The sequence below is a fragment of the Dromiciops gliroides genome, chromosome 1, assembly GCF_019393635.1.
Source record: "Dromiciops gliroides isolate mDroGli1 chromosome 1, mDroGli1.pri, whole genome shotgun sequence".
NCBI classification, from domain to species: Eukaryota; Metazoa; Chordata; class Mammalia; order Microbiotheria; family Microbiotheriidae; genus Dromiciops; species Dromiciops gliroides.
This window is the reverse complement of record NC_057861.1, coordinates 41,068,029-41,081,529: the sequence shown is the minus strand read 5'-3', so window position 1 is coordinate 41,081,529 and position 13,501 is coordinate 41,068,029. Positions and strand designations below refer to the sequence as shown.

At 41.6% G+C, this 13,501-nt stretch overlaps 1 protein-coding gene across 1 annotated transcript in view; it reads right to left on the bottom strand.

Annotated features, from left to right (window-relative positions):
* ADGRD1 (adhesion G protein-coupled receptor D1) overlaps positions 1-13,501 on the bottom strand; it is a 482,794-nt gene that overhangs the window by 131,403 nt on the left and 337,890 nt on the right. Inside the window, exon 17 of the mRNA XM_043977059.1 lies at positions 8,616-8,727. Within this exon, the coding sequence (XP_043832994.1) occupies positions 8,616-8,727 (112 nt within the window). The remainder of the gene's footprint in view (positions 1-8,615; positions 8,728-13,501) is intronic.

Sequence of the window (13,501 nt, the reverse complement as noted above, 5' to 3'; positions counted from 1 at the left end):
TTCTGATGACTGGAGGAGGAAGACAAGCCCATTCAACTCAATCCAATCCAACAGAACTTATTGGATCAGTTCCCCTGCTTGGGAGGCCCTGGATGGATGAGAAGAGTTACAGATGGGCAAAAACTCGGCATGTCACTCCCATTGTTGGGTGATATCAAGTGGCCTATGACCAGAGACCTGGCAACCTCACTGACTATAAGAGGTTGGTGGCATTTCTCAATGGGACCTAAAATCCTCAATCATTCATTATGACAGGATCTCAGACTGAGATCCATGAGGCACGTCAAAAGGCCTTACTATAGATGAGGAAACTGAGGACCACAGAAGTGAAATGACTTCCCCAAGGTCACCTGGCTAGTAAGTATCAGAGCTGGGATTTGAACTCAAGTTCTCTGCCTCCGAATCCAGCTTTCTTTCCATTGAACTACATTGCCTCCCTTACACCACACACACACACACACACACACACACCACACACACACACACACACACACACACACACACACGTGTCCTCAACTGTAAAATGGGGTTATCTCCAGGGTTGTTGTGAAATCAAATGAGATAATATCTGGAAAAACACTTAGCATAGTGCCTGGCACATAATAATGCTTAATAAATGCTTATTTCCTCACTCACTCACTCCCTCTCTTCCTTCCTTCCGTCCTCCCTCCCTCCATTCCTTCCTTCCCTATTTCTTTCCCTCCTTCTTTTATTCCTCCCTTCTTTTATTCTTTCCTTCCTTCATTTTCAGGAAACAATAATCAAATCAATACTATCATTCATTCTGGGAAAGGGAATGCTATTGATTACCCTATGACTCTAGTCACCATCCAGTCAGACCAGAGACCTTTCCCTAGTCACCATTCCTCCAAATGTAGTTCCTTCCTATTAGAAGGTATATTCCTTGAAGGCAGAGACTATTGTCTCTCCTTTGTATTTGTATACCTAGCATTTAGCCCATTGCCCATCATGTATTAAATACTTAATACGTACTTTTTCATAATAATAATAACTAACATTTATATGGCACCTACTCTGTGTCAGGCCCTTAAGCCCTTTTAAAATAGTATCTCATTTCATCCTCACAATAACCCTAGGAAGGAGGTGCTGTTAATATTCCTGTTTTATAGATGAGGAAACACAGGTAAACAGAGGTGAAGTAACTTGCCCAGAGTCACATAGCCAGTAAGCATCTGATACTGGATTTGAACTGAGGACTTCCTGATACCACTGTGCCACCAAGCTGCCTCATTTATTCATTCATTCATTTTTTTTTTTCTTTTTGTGGGGGCAAAGAGGTTTAAGTGACTTGCCCAGGATCACACAGCTAGTAAGTGTCAAGTGTCTGAGTTCAAATTTGAACTCAGGTCCTCCTGAATCCAGGGCTGGGGCTTTCTCCACTGCACCATCTAGCTGCCCCATATTCATTCACTCATAATGGTAAGCTGGTAAATGTCTTGGGGACAGTAACACAGGATCACGGATGAAATCAGGAAGGGACCTTAAAGATTATCCCATCAACTTCTTCATTTTACAGTTGAGGAATTTAGGGACCAGAGAAGTCAAATGAATGAGGAAGACTTTACACCCTAGGTCCTTTGATTCCAAATTTGTCACATATTTCACTATACCATGCTGACTCGCCCACCCACAAATTGACTTAGCCCTGTTGGAATTCCTAACTTTTTGTTTCTCTGAGAGATAAAAATCTGAACCAAATTGTCAGATGAGAATATTTGAGACAGTGCCTTGTACACAGTAGGCACTTAATAAGCGCTTGCTGGATCAAATTATAACAACAGAGAAGAAGTGAATGGAGAATTGCTCCTTGTATCTGCTCTGCCTCTGTACTTCCACTGTTATCATTCCATGCTAAAAAAAAATAGTTGTGGCAGATTAAGTATACCTACTGCAATCTTGCTTTCAATATTAAGCTGTTTAGCAAATCCATTTTATCATTCATGGTATAAAAGCTGCTCCTCTCATCATAAATTCTGAATGGGGGCAGGGCAAGGAGGATATGAATCAATGAGATCTTCCCATAAAAGGTATGATGATGTAGATTAAGTATCTTGAGGGTAGTTACTGTATCTTCTAATTGGGTAAATACAGGGCAGGAAGAATTCACAGATAAGCAGGCATTGACATTTACTCAGATAAGCAGGCAAGGCAGCCCAGACTTGCTATAGTCAATGGGAAATCAGGAAACCAGCAGTCTGAAGTTTTGGCTCCCAGTCTAATGCAGTAAGACATGCATCCTTCCCCCAAAGACAGCTGCCTTCCTATCCAGCACACGTTGTTTTCTCAGCATCGTCCCAATGACAAAACCCGATGCAAGGTCTAAGTTTTGCTGACAGCATCTTCCCTCCCAAGGAGATACTGTGAGGAAAGGATCTGACGGTGAAAACCTAGTATTGAGAATCCAGTCCCTGATGTACACGGAGACCCCAGCTCAATCTTGGAGAAGCCAATGGGCCATGTGTCACTAATCAGTGGAAGTCATGAGCTGAACCAAGCTTCTCCTCTCTGGTCCTCTGGAGTCCATTGGCCCTCCTGCCAGTGGACCAGACCACAGCTCTTTGAGGTGGGAAGATCAGAATAAGGGAATTAAATAAACACTGGAAATAGAAATTGGCTTCAAACTATAGACAACAACCTGGTGAGATTTAAAGGTGATTCACTACAGTTGGCAGGACAAGGGGATATTGATCAATCTACAAGCAATATGTTGTTATTAAGCACTTATTATGAGCCAGGTTCTGGGAATATAAAGACAGAGGGGACTGTTTTCCTAATAACAATTAATAATAATAACAATTCATTGTCATTGAGTCATTTCGACTGTGGCCAACATTTCTTGATCCCATTAGTGGTTTTCCTGTCAAAGATACTGGAGGGGTAGGGCAGCTAGGTAGCACAGTGGATAAAGCACTGGTCCTGGATTCAGGAGGACCTAAGTTCAAATTCAGCCTCAGACCTTTGACACTAACTAGTTGTGTGACCCTGGGCAAGTCAGTTAACCTCATTGCCCCTCAAAAACAAAACAAAAAACAAAAACAAACAAACAAAAAGATACTGGAACTGTTTGCCATTTCCTTCCCTAGGTCATTTTACAGATGAGGAAACTGGGGTAAACAGGGTCACACAGCTAGTGTCTAAGGCTGAATATCAAACTCATGAAAAAAAAAATCTTCTTGATTTCAAAGACCAAGCTCTATCCACTGCACCACCTAGCTACTCTAATAGTAATAGCTAAAATGTATATAGTGCTTTAAGATTTTCAAAATGCTTTATGTATATTTCATTGAGCCGACTACAACATTGTGAGGTAGGTCTAGCAGTTGTTGCCATTTTGCAAGTCAACTTGGTTCAACAAGCATTTAATTATCATCTACTAAATGGCAGTTATTATGTGGTAAGCCCTAGAGAGCCAAAGAAAGACAAAAAACAAAGTAAAACAAAACCAAAATTTGTCACTGCCCTCAAAGATCTCACAGTCTAATGGGGAAACAGAATACAAATGAAAACTATATACAAAAAAGATATATACAGGATAATAATAATCATTAATAATAATAATAATAACTAGTATTTATATAGCACTTAATATGTGCCAGACTCTGTGCTGTTTACAAATATTATTTTATTTTATCTTCACAACAATTTTGGGAGATAGATGCTATAATTATCTCCATTGTATGGTTGAGGAAACTGAGGCAGACAGAGGTTAAGTGACTTATCCAAGGTCACACAGCTAGTGGATGCTAGCAAAGTTCTTTGCAGCTCTGTCCTAAGAAGAACACCAGAAACGGTCTGTGGGCAAAGTTTGGTCTATCTCTTCTCACAGAACTAGTTTCACTGAATTTCAGAAAACTCAATCTTGAATTCTCCAGAGCATTCTAGAGAAGGAGAAAGGGAATGAAACAAAAGACAAAGGATTTCTCAGGAATACTTCACACCCTGTCCAACCAACCAGCCCACTCACTTTCTTGATACCTGCCCTGGGGATAGGACTCCAGAACCTAGACCTTCAGAGACCATGCCCTGGGGAATTTAGTGCACTCTGCTATGGAATTCTTGCCTTTTAGCTAAACTTCCCTGGTTCCTGAGTGGGTTTATGCAAAATTATGAAGGCTATCCTAAATACTGTACCCAACCAGGCCAGATCTTGGTTTGTGCCTCATCCAGGGGCCACCTGGTTATCTTCTTCTTCTTCTTCTTCTTCTTCTTCTTCTTCTTCTTCTTCTTCTTCTTCTTCTTCTTCTTCTTCCTTACTTCTTCTTCTTCTTCGTCTTCTTCATCTTCTCTTCTTCTTCTTTGGTGAGGGCAATTGGGGTTAAGTGACTGGCCCAGGGTCACACAGCTAGTAAGTGTCAAGTGTCGGAGGTCAGATTTGAGACTCAGGTCCTCCTGACTCCAGGGCCAGTTGCTCTATCCACTAACTGCCCTTGGTTATCTGTCTTGCATTTATCCTATGGACTGTGAGGTGTTATCTTCCCTATTTGACTATATGCTCCTTGGGGGACAGGGAATTATCTGTGTACTTGGAACATCTGTTTTTGTATTTGTATCTGTCTACATAATGGGGTCCTGACAAGTGGAACCTGAATGATACCTACTTAGCAGAGAGTTGTCACAGAATAAACACATAAGGAATGCTTCTGTTTATTCCAACATTCATTCAAAAGAACAAATAATAATAGCTAGCAATATATAGGTTTACAAGATTTGCAAGGCACAATATATGTATGTATGTATGCATGTATAAAGGATGTATGTATATGTGTGTATAATCTTGATTTGACCCTCACAACAACTTCATGAGATAGAGACTATGATTATCCCCATTTTACAGATGAGGATGTGAGACAAGAGAGAGGTTAGGTGGCCTATAATATAATTATTATAAAAATGTAGCTATTTAGCACTTAGGCAGGATTTGAACTCAATTCTTCCTGATTCCAATTCTAACATTCTACCCATTGTGCCAATTAGCTAACAAATTCACCAAAAAGAAGGTGTGGATTTTACTTTGTAGACTGAGGGAGTGGGGGAAGGGCTGGGGTGTGACATTCAATGCCATAAATCTTCAAGTAGATCAATTGAAATGACATATAGCAACAACAGAAATGGCAACAACAGGTAGCATTTACATAACACTTTAAAGTTTGCAAAGTGCTTTACAAATATTACCTCATTTGATATAAAGAATGGAACACTTTTTGACAAGTTTAGCTGCCCAAGTTGGAATGAGCTTTCCCAGGAAATAGTGGGTTCTCTTTCCTGGGACATCTTCAAGCAAAGATAGAATGATAAGTGGTTGGGTATATTGGATAAATTATGGGAGAAATTCTTTTTTGGGGGTAAGGCCATTGAGGTCCCTCCTAACTCTGGAATCTTTAAAATAATTATTTATTGAAAAGAGATTTCACCAAGTCCCATGAGGAAAATGTGGGCATTCTTGACCCACGTCAGTTGACTTGTTACCCTATAGTCGGTATGACTTTCAGGATTCTGTGTATTCTCCTCACACTCTTACCAGCCCTCCGTAATGACCAAGGGGACACAGTCTGGGCATGGGTGCGGGGAATAGGTCTACAGCCAGGAAATAGAGAGAGGAAAATAAGTCTTTACTAGAATTAAACCTTCAGTTCAATTCAACCAAAGTTATCAAGCATGCCTATGTGTGAGACCCCTGGGTTAGCACTGTGAACCTTTGAAAGTCATACCAAAATGGAGCAAAACCCAGCCACAGGCTACATTTACATGTGTTTGCATATATTTGGCATAACTCACTCTAACTCTCATTCTTACATTGGTTAGGCTGCTCTGTTTCCCAAAGGGGGAAGAAAAGATCACTTGCTGAAAATTATTCCTGGTCAACTCATAAGCAGGGCAGAGATGGCGGCCTTGGCTAACGTCATTAGCAGGGTTCAGATCAAATAGAACATGCTGGCCTGCTTCTGCCAGAAATTTGAGGATCTGCTGCCCTAAGCCCAGAAAGCTGTGTCTCCTGATGTGAATCAGTCTGCTTCACTGGTTTCTTCCTTCTAAAGGCTGAGTCAAACACAGGCACCTACTGGCTCCAGTTCATCAGTCAAGGCTCTCATGAAACCACACAGATGAGGGGTCTGTTGTCAGTTTTTACAAGTCAGATCTATTCATCTCTGGTCCCTCTGGCTGCACTGCAGTTATATGCTTCAGGCCAGACTTTGGTCAGTATTTTATTTAGAATAAATTTGAATGATAAAATTATAATAAATTTGAAATGAGAAGAAGACAGGATGGTTGAGAAGGAAGGAAGGAAGAGAGGGAAGAAAGGAAGGAAGGAAAAAAGTTTAATAAATGCTTACTATGTGCAAAGTGCTAGAGACACAAATAGAAGCAAGAAAGTATCTACCCTCAAGGAGTTTATATTCTAGTGTGGCAAAGCAACCCATAAAAGGAGCTAAAAAGAGAGAAGAGGGTGGGAAGGGGGAGAAGGTACCTGTATGTACTCAGTGTTGTTTGGGAATGACTGAGAAGTAACAGAGAGACTTGATTCAGAGCAAGAGAAGATAAAGGTGAACCATGAAAACCAGAGTCTAAAGGGGAGAGTTCAGGATTGGATGAGGATAACCAGAATGTAATTCATAATTTTTGCATCTGGAATAACTTGCATGAGGAAGGGATACCCCTAGAATCTGGCCATCAGGAGATATAGGGGCATTATATGGTTTCTACATTTCTGAAGAAAGAACAAGTTCCTCCAGCATAAATCTTATAGATCGTAGGGATGTGGTGAGCAGGGAAATAAACATACTGTGAGACTCTGGTGTCAGTACCTTATATATTTCACACCCTGGAGCAAAGCCCTGTGGCCCTACCCTAGTTATAGCTCTAGTTTAGTTAGGCAAAGTAGAACTTCTGTGGGTCAGTAGTTTCTGTAGCCTAATTTTTTTTCCCATGAAGGACTCCAGGATTTAGAGATAGAAAGAATAATTGAGATCTTCTCCTCCCTATTTCATAGCTGGATAAAGTTACAGTTACTAATTGGTACCTTAGCCTCTGTCTCCATTACCACTATCCTTTGCACTATCATAGTTCACAATTAATGCCTAGATGGATCACAGAATTTGAGAGTTGGAAGAAACCTAAGAAGAAATTTGGTCCAGCCCATACATGAAAAGGAATCCCTAGAAAGCACACCCATCCTCCAGAAGACCTTCAATGAGGAGGACTCCACTACTTGAAATGGAACCAAGTCATTCCATTTGGGGACAATTCTAATTGTTAAGAAGTATTTCCTGACATTAAGCCTTAATTGATCTCTTTGCAGATTCCAACCATTGGTTCTGGTCTTGCCCTCTGGGGCCAAGTAGAACAAGCCTAATCATCTATCAAGTCCCCCCTGAGTCTTGTGTTCTTCCGATTTAACATCCCCACTTCCTTCAAGTGATTCTCTTTTTTTTTTTCTTTTTCTTTTTTCAAGTGAGGCAATTGGGGTTAAGTGACTTGCCCAGGGTCACACAGCTAATAAGTGTTAAGTGTCTGAGGCCGGATTTGAACTCAGGTACTCCTGACTCCAGGGCCAGTGCTCTGTCCACTGCACCACCTAGCTGCCCCACGTGATTCTCATACAACAGGAATGTCGCCATTTTGTTACCCTCTTCTCAACCCTCTCAATCATGTCAATGTCCTTCTAAAATTATGGCATCCAGAACTGAATACAATAACCCAGATGAGATCCGATCAGAGCAGAGTACAATGAGACTATTACCTCTTTCTCCCTAAAAGCTGTATTACTCTTAAAGAAACTCAAATTTGTATTAGCTTTTTTGACTGTAACATCACACTGCTGATTCATATTAAGCTTACATTCCACTTAACATCCCTGACCTCTTTTTCCAAACAAAATGATACTTAACTATACCTCTCCAATGCTGTACTGAGGAAGTTGATTATCTGAACCCAAGGGTAAGAGTTTACATTTATCTTTGTTTGATTCCATCTTATTAGATTCAGGATAATGTTCTAAGTTTTCAAAATCTTTCTGGATCATGATTCTCTCACCCAGTGTGTTAGTTAGCCCTCCCAGGTTGGTGTCACCCCCTAAATTCTATAAACATCCTCTCTATCCCTTCTTCTAAGTCTTTGGTAAAAATATGAAACAGCACAGAACCAAAAACAGATCCCTGGAGCACTCATTTGGAAATTGCCTTGCCAAGGTGACATCAAACCATTAATGATGACTCTTTAAGTAGAACCATTCAACCAGTTTCAAATCCATCTAATTGGATTGCTTTCTAGGCCACATCTCTCCATCTTTTCTCAAGAACAGTATAAGCTATTTTATCAAACACATGGCTAAAGTCTACCAAACCACCTCTATAGCATTCTCCTCATCTCCTAGTTTAATAACCCTGTCAAAAAAAGAAATAAGTTTAGTCTGGCATGACATATTCTTGATGAAGCCATGTAGCTCTTTGTAATCACGACTTCTTTTCCTGGATGTTCATTATCCCCCATCCCTTGAATGATCCATTCTAGAATTGTCCTGGGAATAGATCTCACGGAAGGGTTCTGATATAACACTTAATCCACAAAAAAAAGGCAATGTCTTTTTTACTACTTACTGTTCCTGGCTCAAATCGGAAACTGATGAGAAGTAAAATCTGGGCCACCAGAATGGCAAAGGACAAGTTGGCATGGATATGGTAGCGCTGGTTTCGGATGGTACTGACAGAGCTGGAAGGGGGAAAATGAAGCCAGGATTAAAATCAGAATGAGAGCACAAGTCTCCTGCCTCATTCTCAACTCATTATAAGATGATGGAATCATCGGTCTGAAGCCAAAAGGGACTTCAGAGGCCATTTAGGTCAAACCCTTCATTTTACAGATGGGAAAACTGAGGCCTAGGGAAGTGAAGTGAATTGTCTATGGTTATATAGGCAGTAAGCATCAGAGGCAGAATTTGAACCCAAGTTCTCAGATCCATCGTGGCAGTAAAGCATTCTACCACTTACTGTGAACTTACCAAAGACAATGGGTTTGTTTGGGTTTTTTTGAATGGTTTCATTAAGAACAAAAATAAAGAACTAATGGTTACCAGCCCCCAAGTGCCCATGGATGAGATGATCATCTCAGTTTCAAAGATATCATGGGTGTTCCAATTTAGACTCCTCTCACCCCTGGCCACAGAGTCTGCTCTGTACAAGAATAATATGTTCTGCATTGTGTGATGAACAATGGTGATAGACTTGGCTCTTCTCAGCAGTGCAATGATCCAAAACAATTTCAAAGAACTCATGATAGAAAATGTTCTCAACATCCAGAAAAAAAGAACTGTGAATTACGAATACAGATTGAACCATAGTGTTTCTACTTTGGGACCATTTTTTCCCTTCTTTTGTGAGGTTTTTCCCTTGTGCCCTGATTCTTCTTTCACAATATGACTAATACAGAAATATTTTTAATGTGATTGTACATATATGAACTACATCAGATTGCTCTCCATCTTGGGGAGGAGGGAGGGAAGGGAGAGAAGAGAGGGTAGGAGAAAAATTTGGAACTAAAAATCCTAAAAAAACAAATGTTATGGGGCAGCTAGGTGGTACAGTGGATAAAGCACTGACCCTGGATTCAGGAGGACCTGAGTTCAAATCCAGCCTCAGACACTTAACACTTACTAGCTATGTGACCCTGGGCAAGTCACTTAACCCTCATTGCCCTGCAAAAAAGTATAGGGGGCAGCTGGGTGGCACAGTAGATAAAGCACCGGCCCTGGATTCAGGAGGACCTGAGTTCAAATCTAGCTTCAGACACTTGACACTTACTAGTTGTGTGACCTTGGGCAAGTCACTTAACCCTCATTGCCCCACAAAAAAAAATGTTGAAAACCATCCTTACATATAGCTGGAAAATAATAAAATACTTTTATTTTTTAAAATTAAAATTTAAAAAATTTAAAAATGGAATAATATGTTCTGGACCTAAGGGTGGGTCCTTTTGATCCCCATAAGGCTACTTTGACTCTACCATCAGGGACATCTATTCCCAGAACTGTCCATGGGGAGGACATTGGGGAACATGATGATATGGGAGGCAACTAGGTCTCTGGTTGGGAAGATGATGTGCCCCTAGAATGTTTGCTTTGGGTTTTTTCCCCCTGTTAATCTAGGGTGAATAAGTAGGAAAAAGAAAAAAGCAAAAAGAAATCAGCCATAAGTGGCTCTGTCCAGTCTCTCCTGAGTAATTTGAAAAGACAGGCAGGCACTGAGGGGCAGAGGGGGGAGAGGGGAATGCATCACTCCAGGAATAAACCTCATCTACATGCAAAAAATGAAGCATCGCCAAACTGCAAGTCAATCCTTTAAAATGATGAAGTACCTTCAGTGGGGACAGGAAGGTCAAGGAAGAAATTTGCCTGATTCTATGCCATATAACCTGAGGCTACTTGATGCTAGACAGTAACATAGTGCCTCAAAATTCCCATGTACCCCAACACCCAAAAATGCCTAGTGTAATTAATGAGGGGCAGCCTGGCATCAGAAAAGAGTTGGATTTGGAGTCAGATGATTTGGTTCAAATCCAGCAGTGGCTACCTGCTACCTGAGTGACCTTGGGCAAGTCACTTACCTCCATTGGGCTTCAGGTTCCCCATATATAAAATGAAAATTTAAACCAGAGGGTTTCTGAAAGGTCCCTCCCAGTTCTAATATTCTATGTCCTATGGGCCCTCCCAACTCTGATATTCTCTGTTCTAAAGGTCCTTCACATTCTGATTCTGTGATCCTACTTTCCACTGGCATCCAGACCATAGGATTTAGAACCATGAAAGGGCTTTAGAAATGAAGACATTCAAGGGGCAGCTAGGTGGCACGGTGGATAGAGCACTGGCCCTGGATTCAGGAGTACCTGAGTTCAAATCCAGCCTCAGACACTTAACACTTACTAGCTGTGTGACCCTGGGCAAGTCACTTAACCCCAATTGCCTCACTAAAAAAAAAGAAAGAAAGAAAAAAAAAAGAAGTGAAGACATTCAGAGAAAGAAAACAAAAGGAAAGGATTTTGACTTCATAGAAAATGGCTCCATGGGATAAAGTGTTGGACCTGGTCCCAATCTGGGCCTCAAACGTGACCGCGGGGCAAGTGACCTTAACCTCTGTTCTGCCTCAGTTTCCTCATCTGTAAAATGGAGATAATAATAACACCTACTTCCCAGGGTTATTGTGAGAATCAAGAAGATAATTGTAAAGTGCTTAGCACAGTTCTGGCATATGTAAGCATTCTATAGCATTCTATAAGGCATTATATAAGCTAGTTAATATGATTTTATTATATTATTATTTTATAATTTATTATTCTTAGCTTTGTGACACTTTGAATCTGTTGCTGTCTTTGAATAGGAGACAATACCTCTCTCCCAGGGTGGGTTGTGAGGATCTAATGAGAAAAGTGCTTTGCAAACCTAAAGTACTTATAATCATTAGCTAAGATGATGATGGGTGGGGTGGCAGCAATGATGATGATCAACATGACAACATGACAGTTGTTTGAAAGAACTAGGGTTGGGGCAGCTAGATGGCGCAGTGGATAGAGCACCGCCCTGAGTCAGGAGTACCTGAGTTTCAAATCCGGCCTCAGACACTTAACACTTACTAACTGTGTGACCCTGGGCAAGTCACTTAACCCCAATTTGCCTCACTAAAAAAAAATAAAAAAAACAAGAAAGAACTAGGGTTGTTCAGCTTGGAGAAGAAAAGACTTGTACCTCTATTGGGGATGGGTAGGTGGAAGGCATGGGAGGGATATACCACTTCCCTTCTAGCCAACTGAAACCCCACTTCCTGTTCCCTACCCATGACATTCTATCGCCCTGTCACCTGCCTACATGTCTTTGCACAGGCTGCTCCCCATCCTAGAAGCTCTTCTTCACTTCTGCCTCTTAGAAATCTGAGATTCCTTCAAGACTCATCTCCTATAAGAATTTCTCGTTGTTAGTAAGGTCCCCTCTTGAAATAATTTTGCATTTGGGGGGTCTGTATCCTATCTTTACTAATCTGTGAGCCTTTTTTTTAAGCCCCTCAATGGAATGTAAGCTCCTTTGAGAGCAGGATTTGATTTTATATTTGTATCTCCCATGCCCTACCCCAGTAATCTGGCACATAACAGGGCACTTCATAAATATTTACAGATTGACTGATAACAGTATTTGAAGGGGTGTCGTATGGAAGATAGATTAGATTCATTCTTCTTGGACCTAGAGGGCAGAAACAGGAGCATGGGTAGAAAACTACAAAGAGATAAATGTAGCCTGGATATCGAGAAAAACAAAAATACAAAACTCCCTAACACTGAGAACTGCCCCAAACTGGCCTACCTCCAGAGGTGGTGACACTCTCTTACCACAGGTTTCCCAAGCAAAGTTGGGTGACTACCTGTTGGGTGAGTTGATGAATGGATTCTTGGTCGAGTGTGAGTTGAACCAGAGAGTAACAGCTCGTGACGTTCTGAGAGTCCTGGAACTTCATCATTTAAAAGATGAGGGAACAAATGTTGAGAGGGAAGTCATCTGCCCAAGGTCATAGAGCTGAAACCCCACTTTCGCAGGAGATCTTCCTCTGAGATCATCTTCCATTTACACTGAACATATCTTATGACCCTGTTTTTACAGATAAGGAAACTGAGCAAATAGTAAGATAAGCATCTTGCCAGGGTCACACAACTAGAAGTGCCTGAGGCCAGATCTGAATTCAGGTCCCTCTGCCTCTAGGCCCAGCTTACTGTACCATCTAGTCACCCCAAACAGCAACGAGGCTTTTCCAGACTTTCTCTCCCATTCCATCTGTACTGTCCTCCATTATCAGCTCCTGATGCTCCTATATCCCTAAAATCTTGTTCCCAGGGGGCTGCTCCAGGAAATTTTCCTTGTGACTCCCACGGTCTCACACTCACCTTCCCCATCCAGTCCTCCTTCAGTCAGGAAAGGAGTCAGTATGTGCATGTGGGGGAAGGGGGAAGATGGTATGTGACTCAGTGCAAATATCCCAAGTGCTCTGAAGGGCAGGAGTAGGCCTAGGGCTTGGGGACACTTGTAAAGTGTCCAGCTTCCTGATCAGACAGGCCCCCATGAAGCCAACTTGACTCTCCTGAGCACTGAGTGCCTCACAGGCTCCATCCCAACTACAGGTATCTCCAAGGGAACAAGAAGAGCAGGGAGGGGCCTCTGCTCTCCAGAAGTGAATCAGAGTCGCTTAAACACCCAGTTTGCTATGGAGGGGGAGAGAGAGAGAGTGATAAACTCTGCACAATAGGAAGATGTTAAATACCCAGGAACAGATGTGAAACTCATTTCTTTGTCACTATTCAGATGTTAATAGAAGGCCCATAATTTCACCTGTGTTACACAGCCCTGATAGGAAGCAGGCAGGCTGCATCTGTGGTTAGCCAGCAGACAGCACAACTATTTTCTCTGCAGATTCTCATCCCTGACTCTTCCCTTTTCAATCCCCCCCCCTAC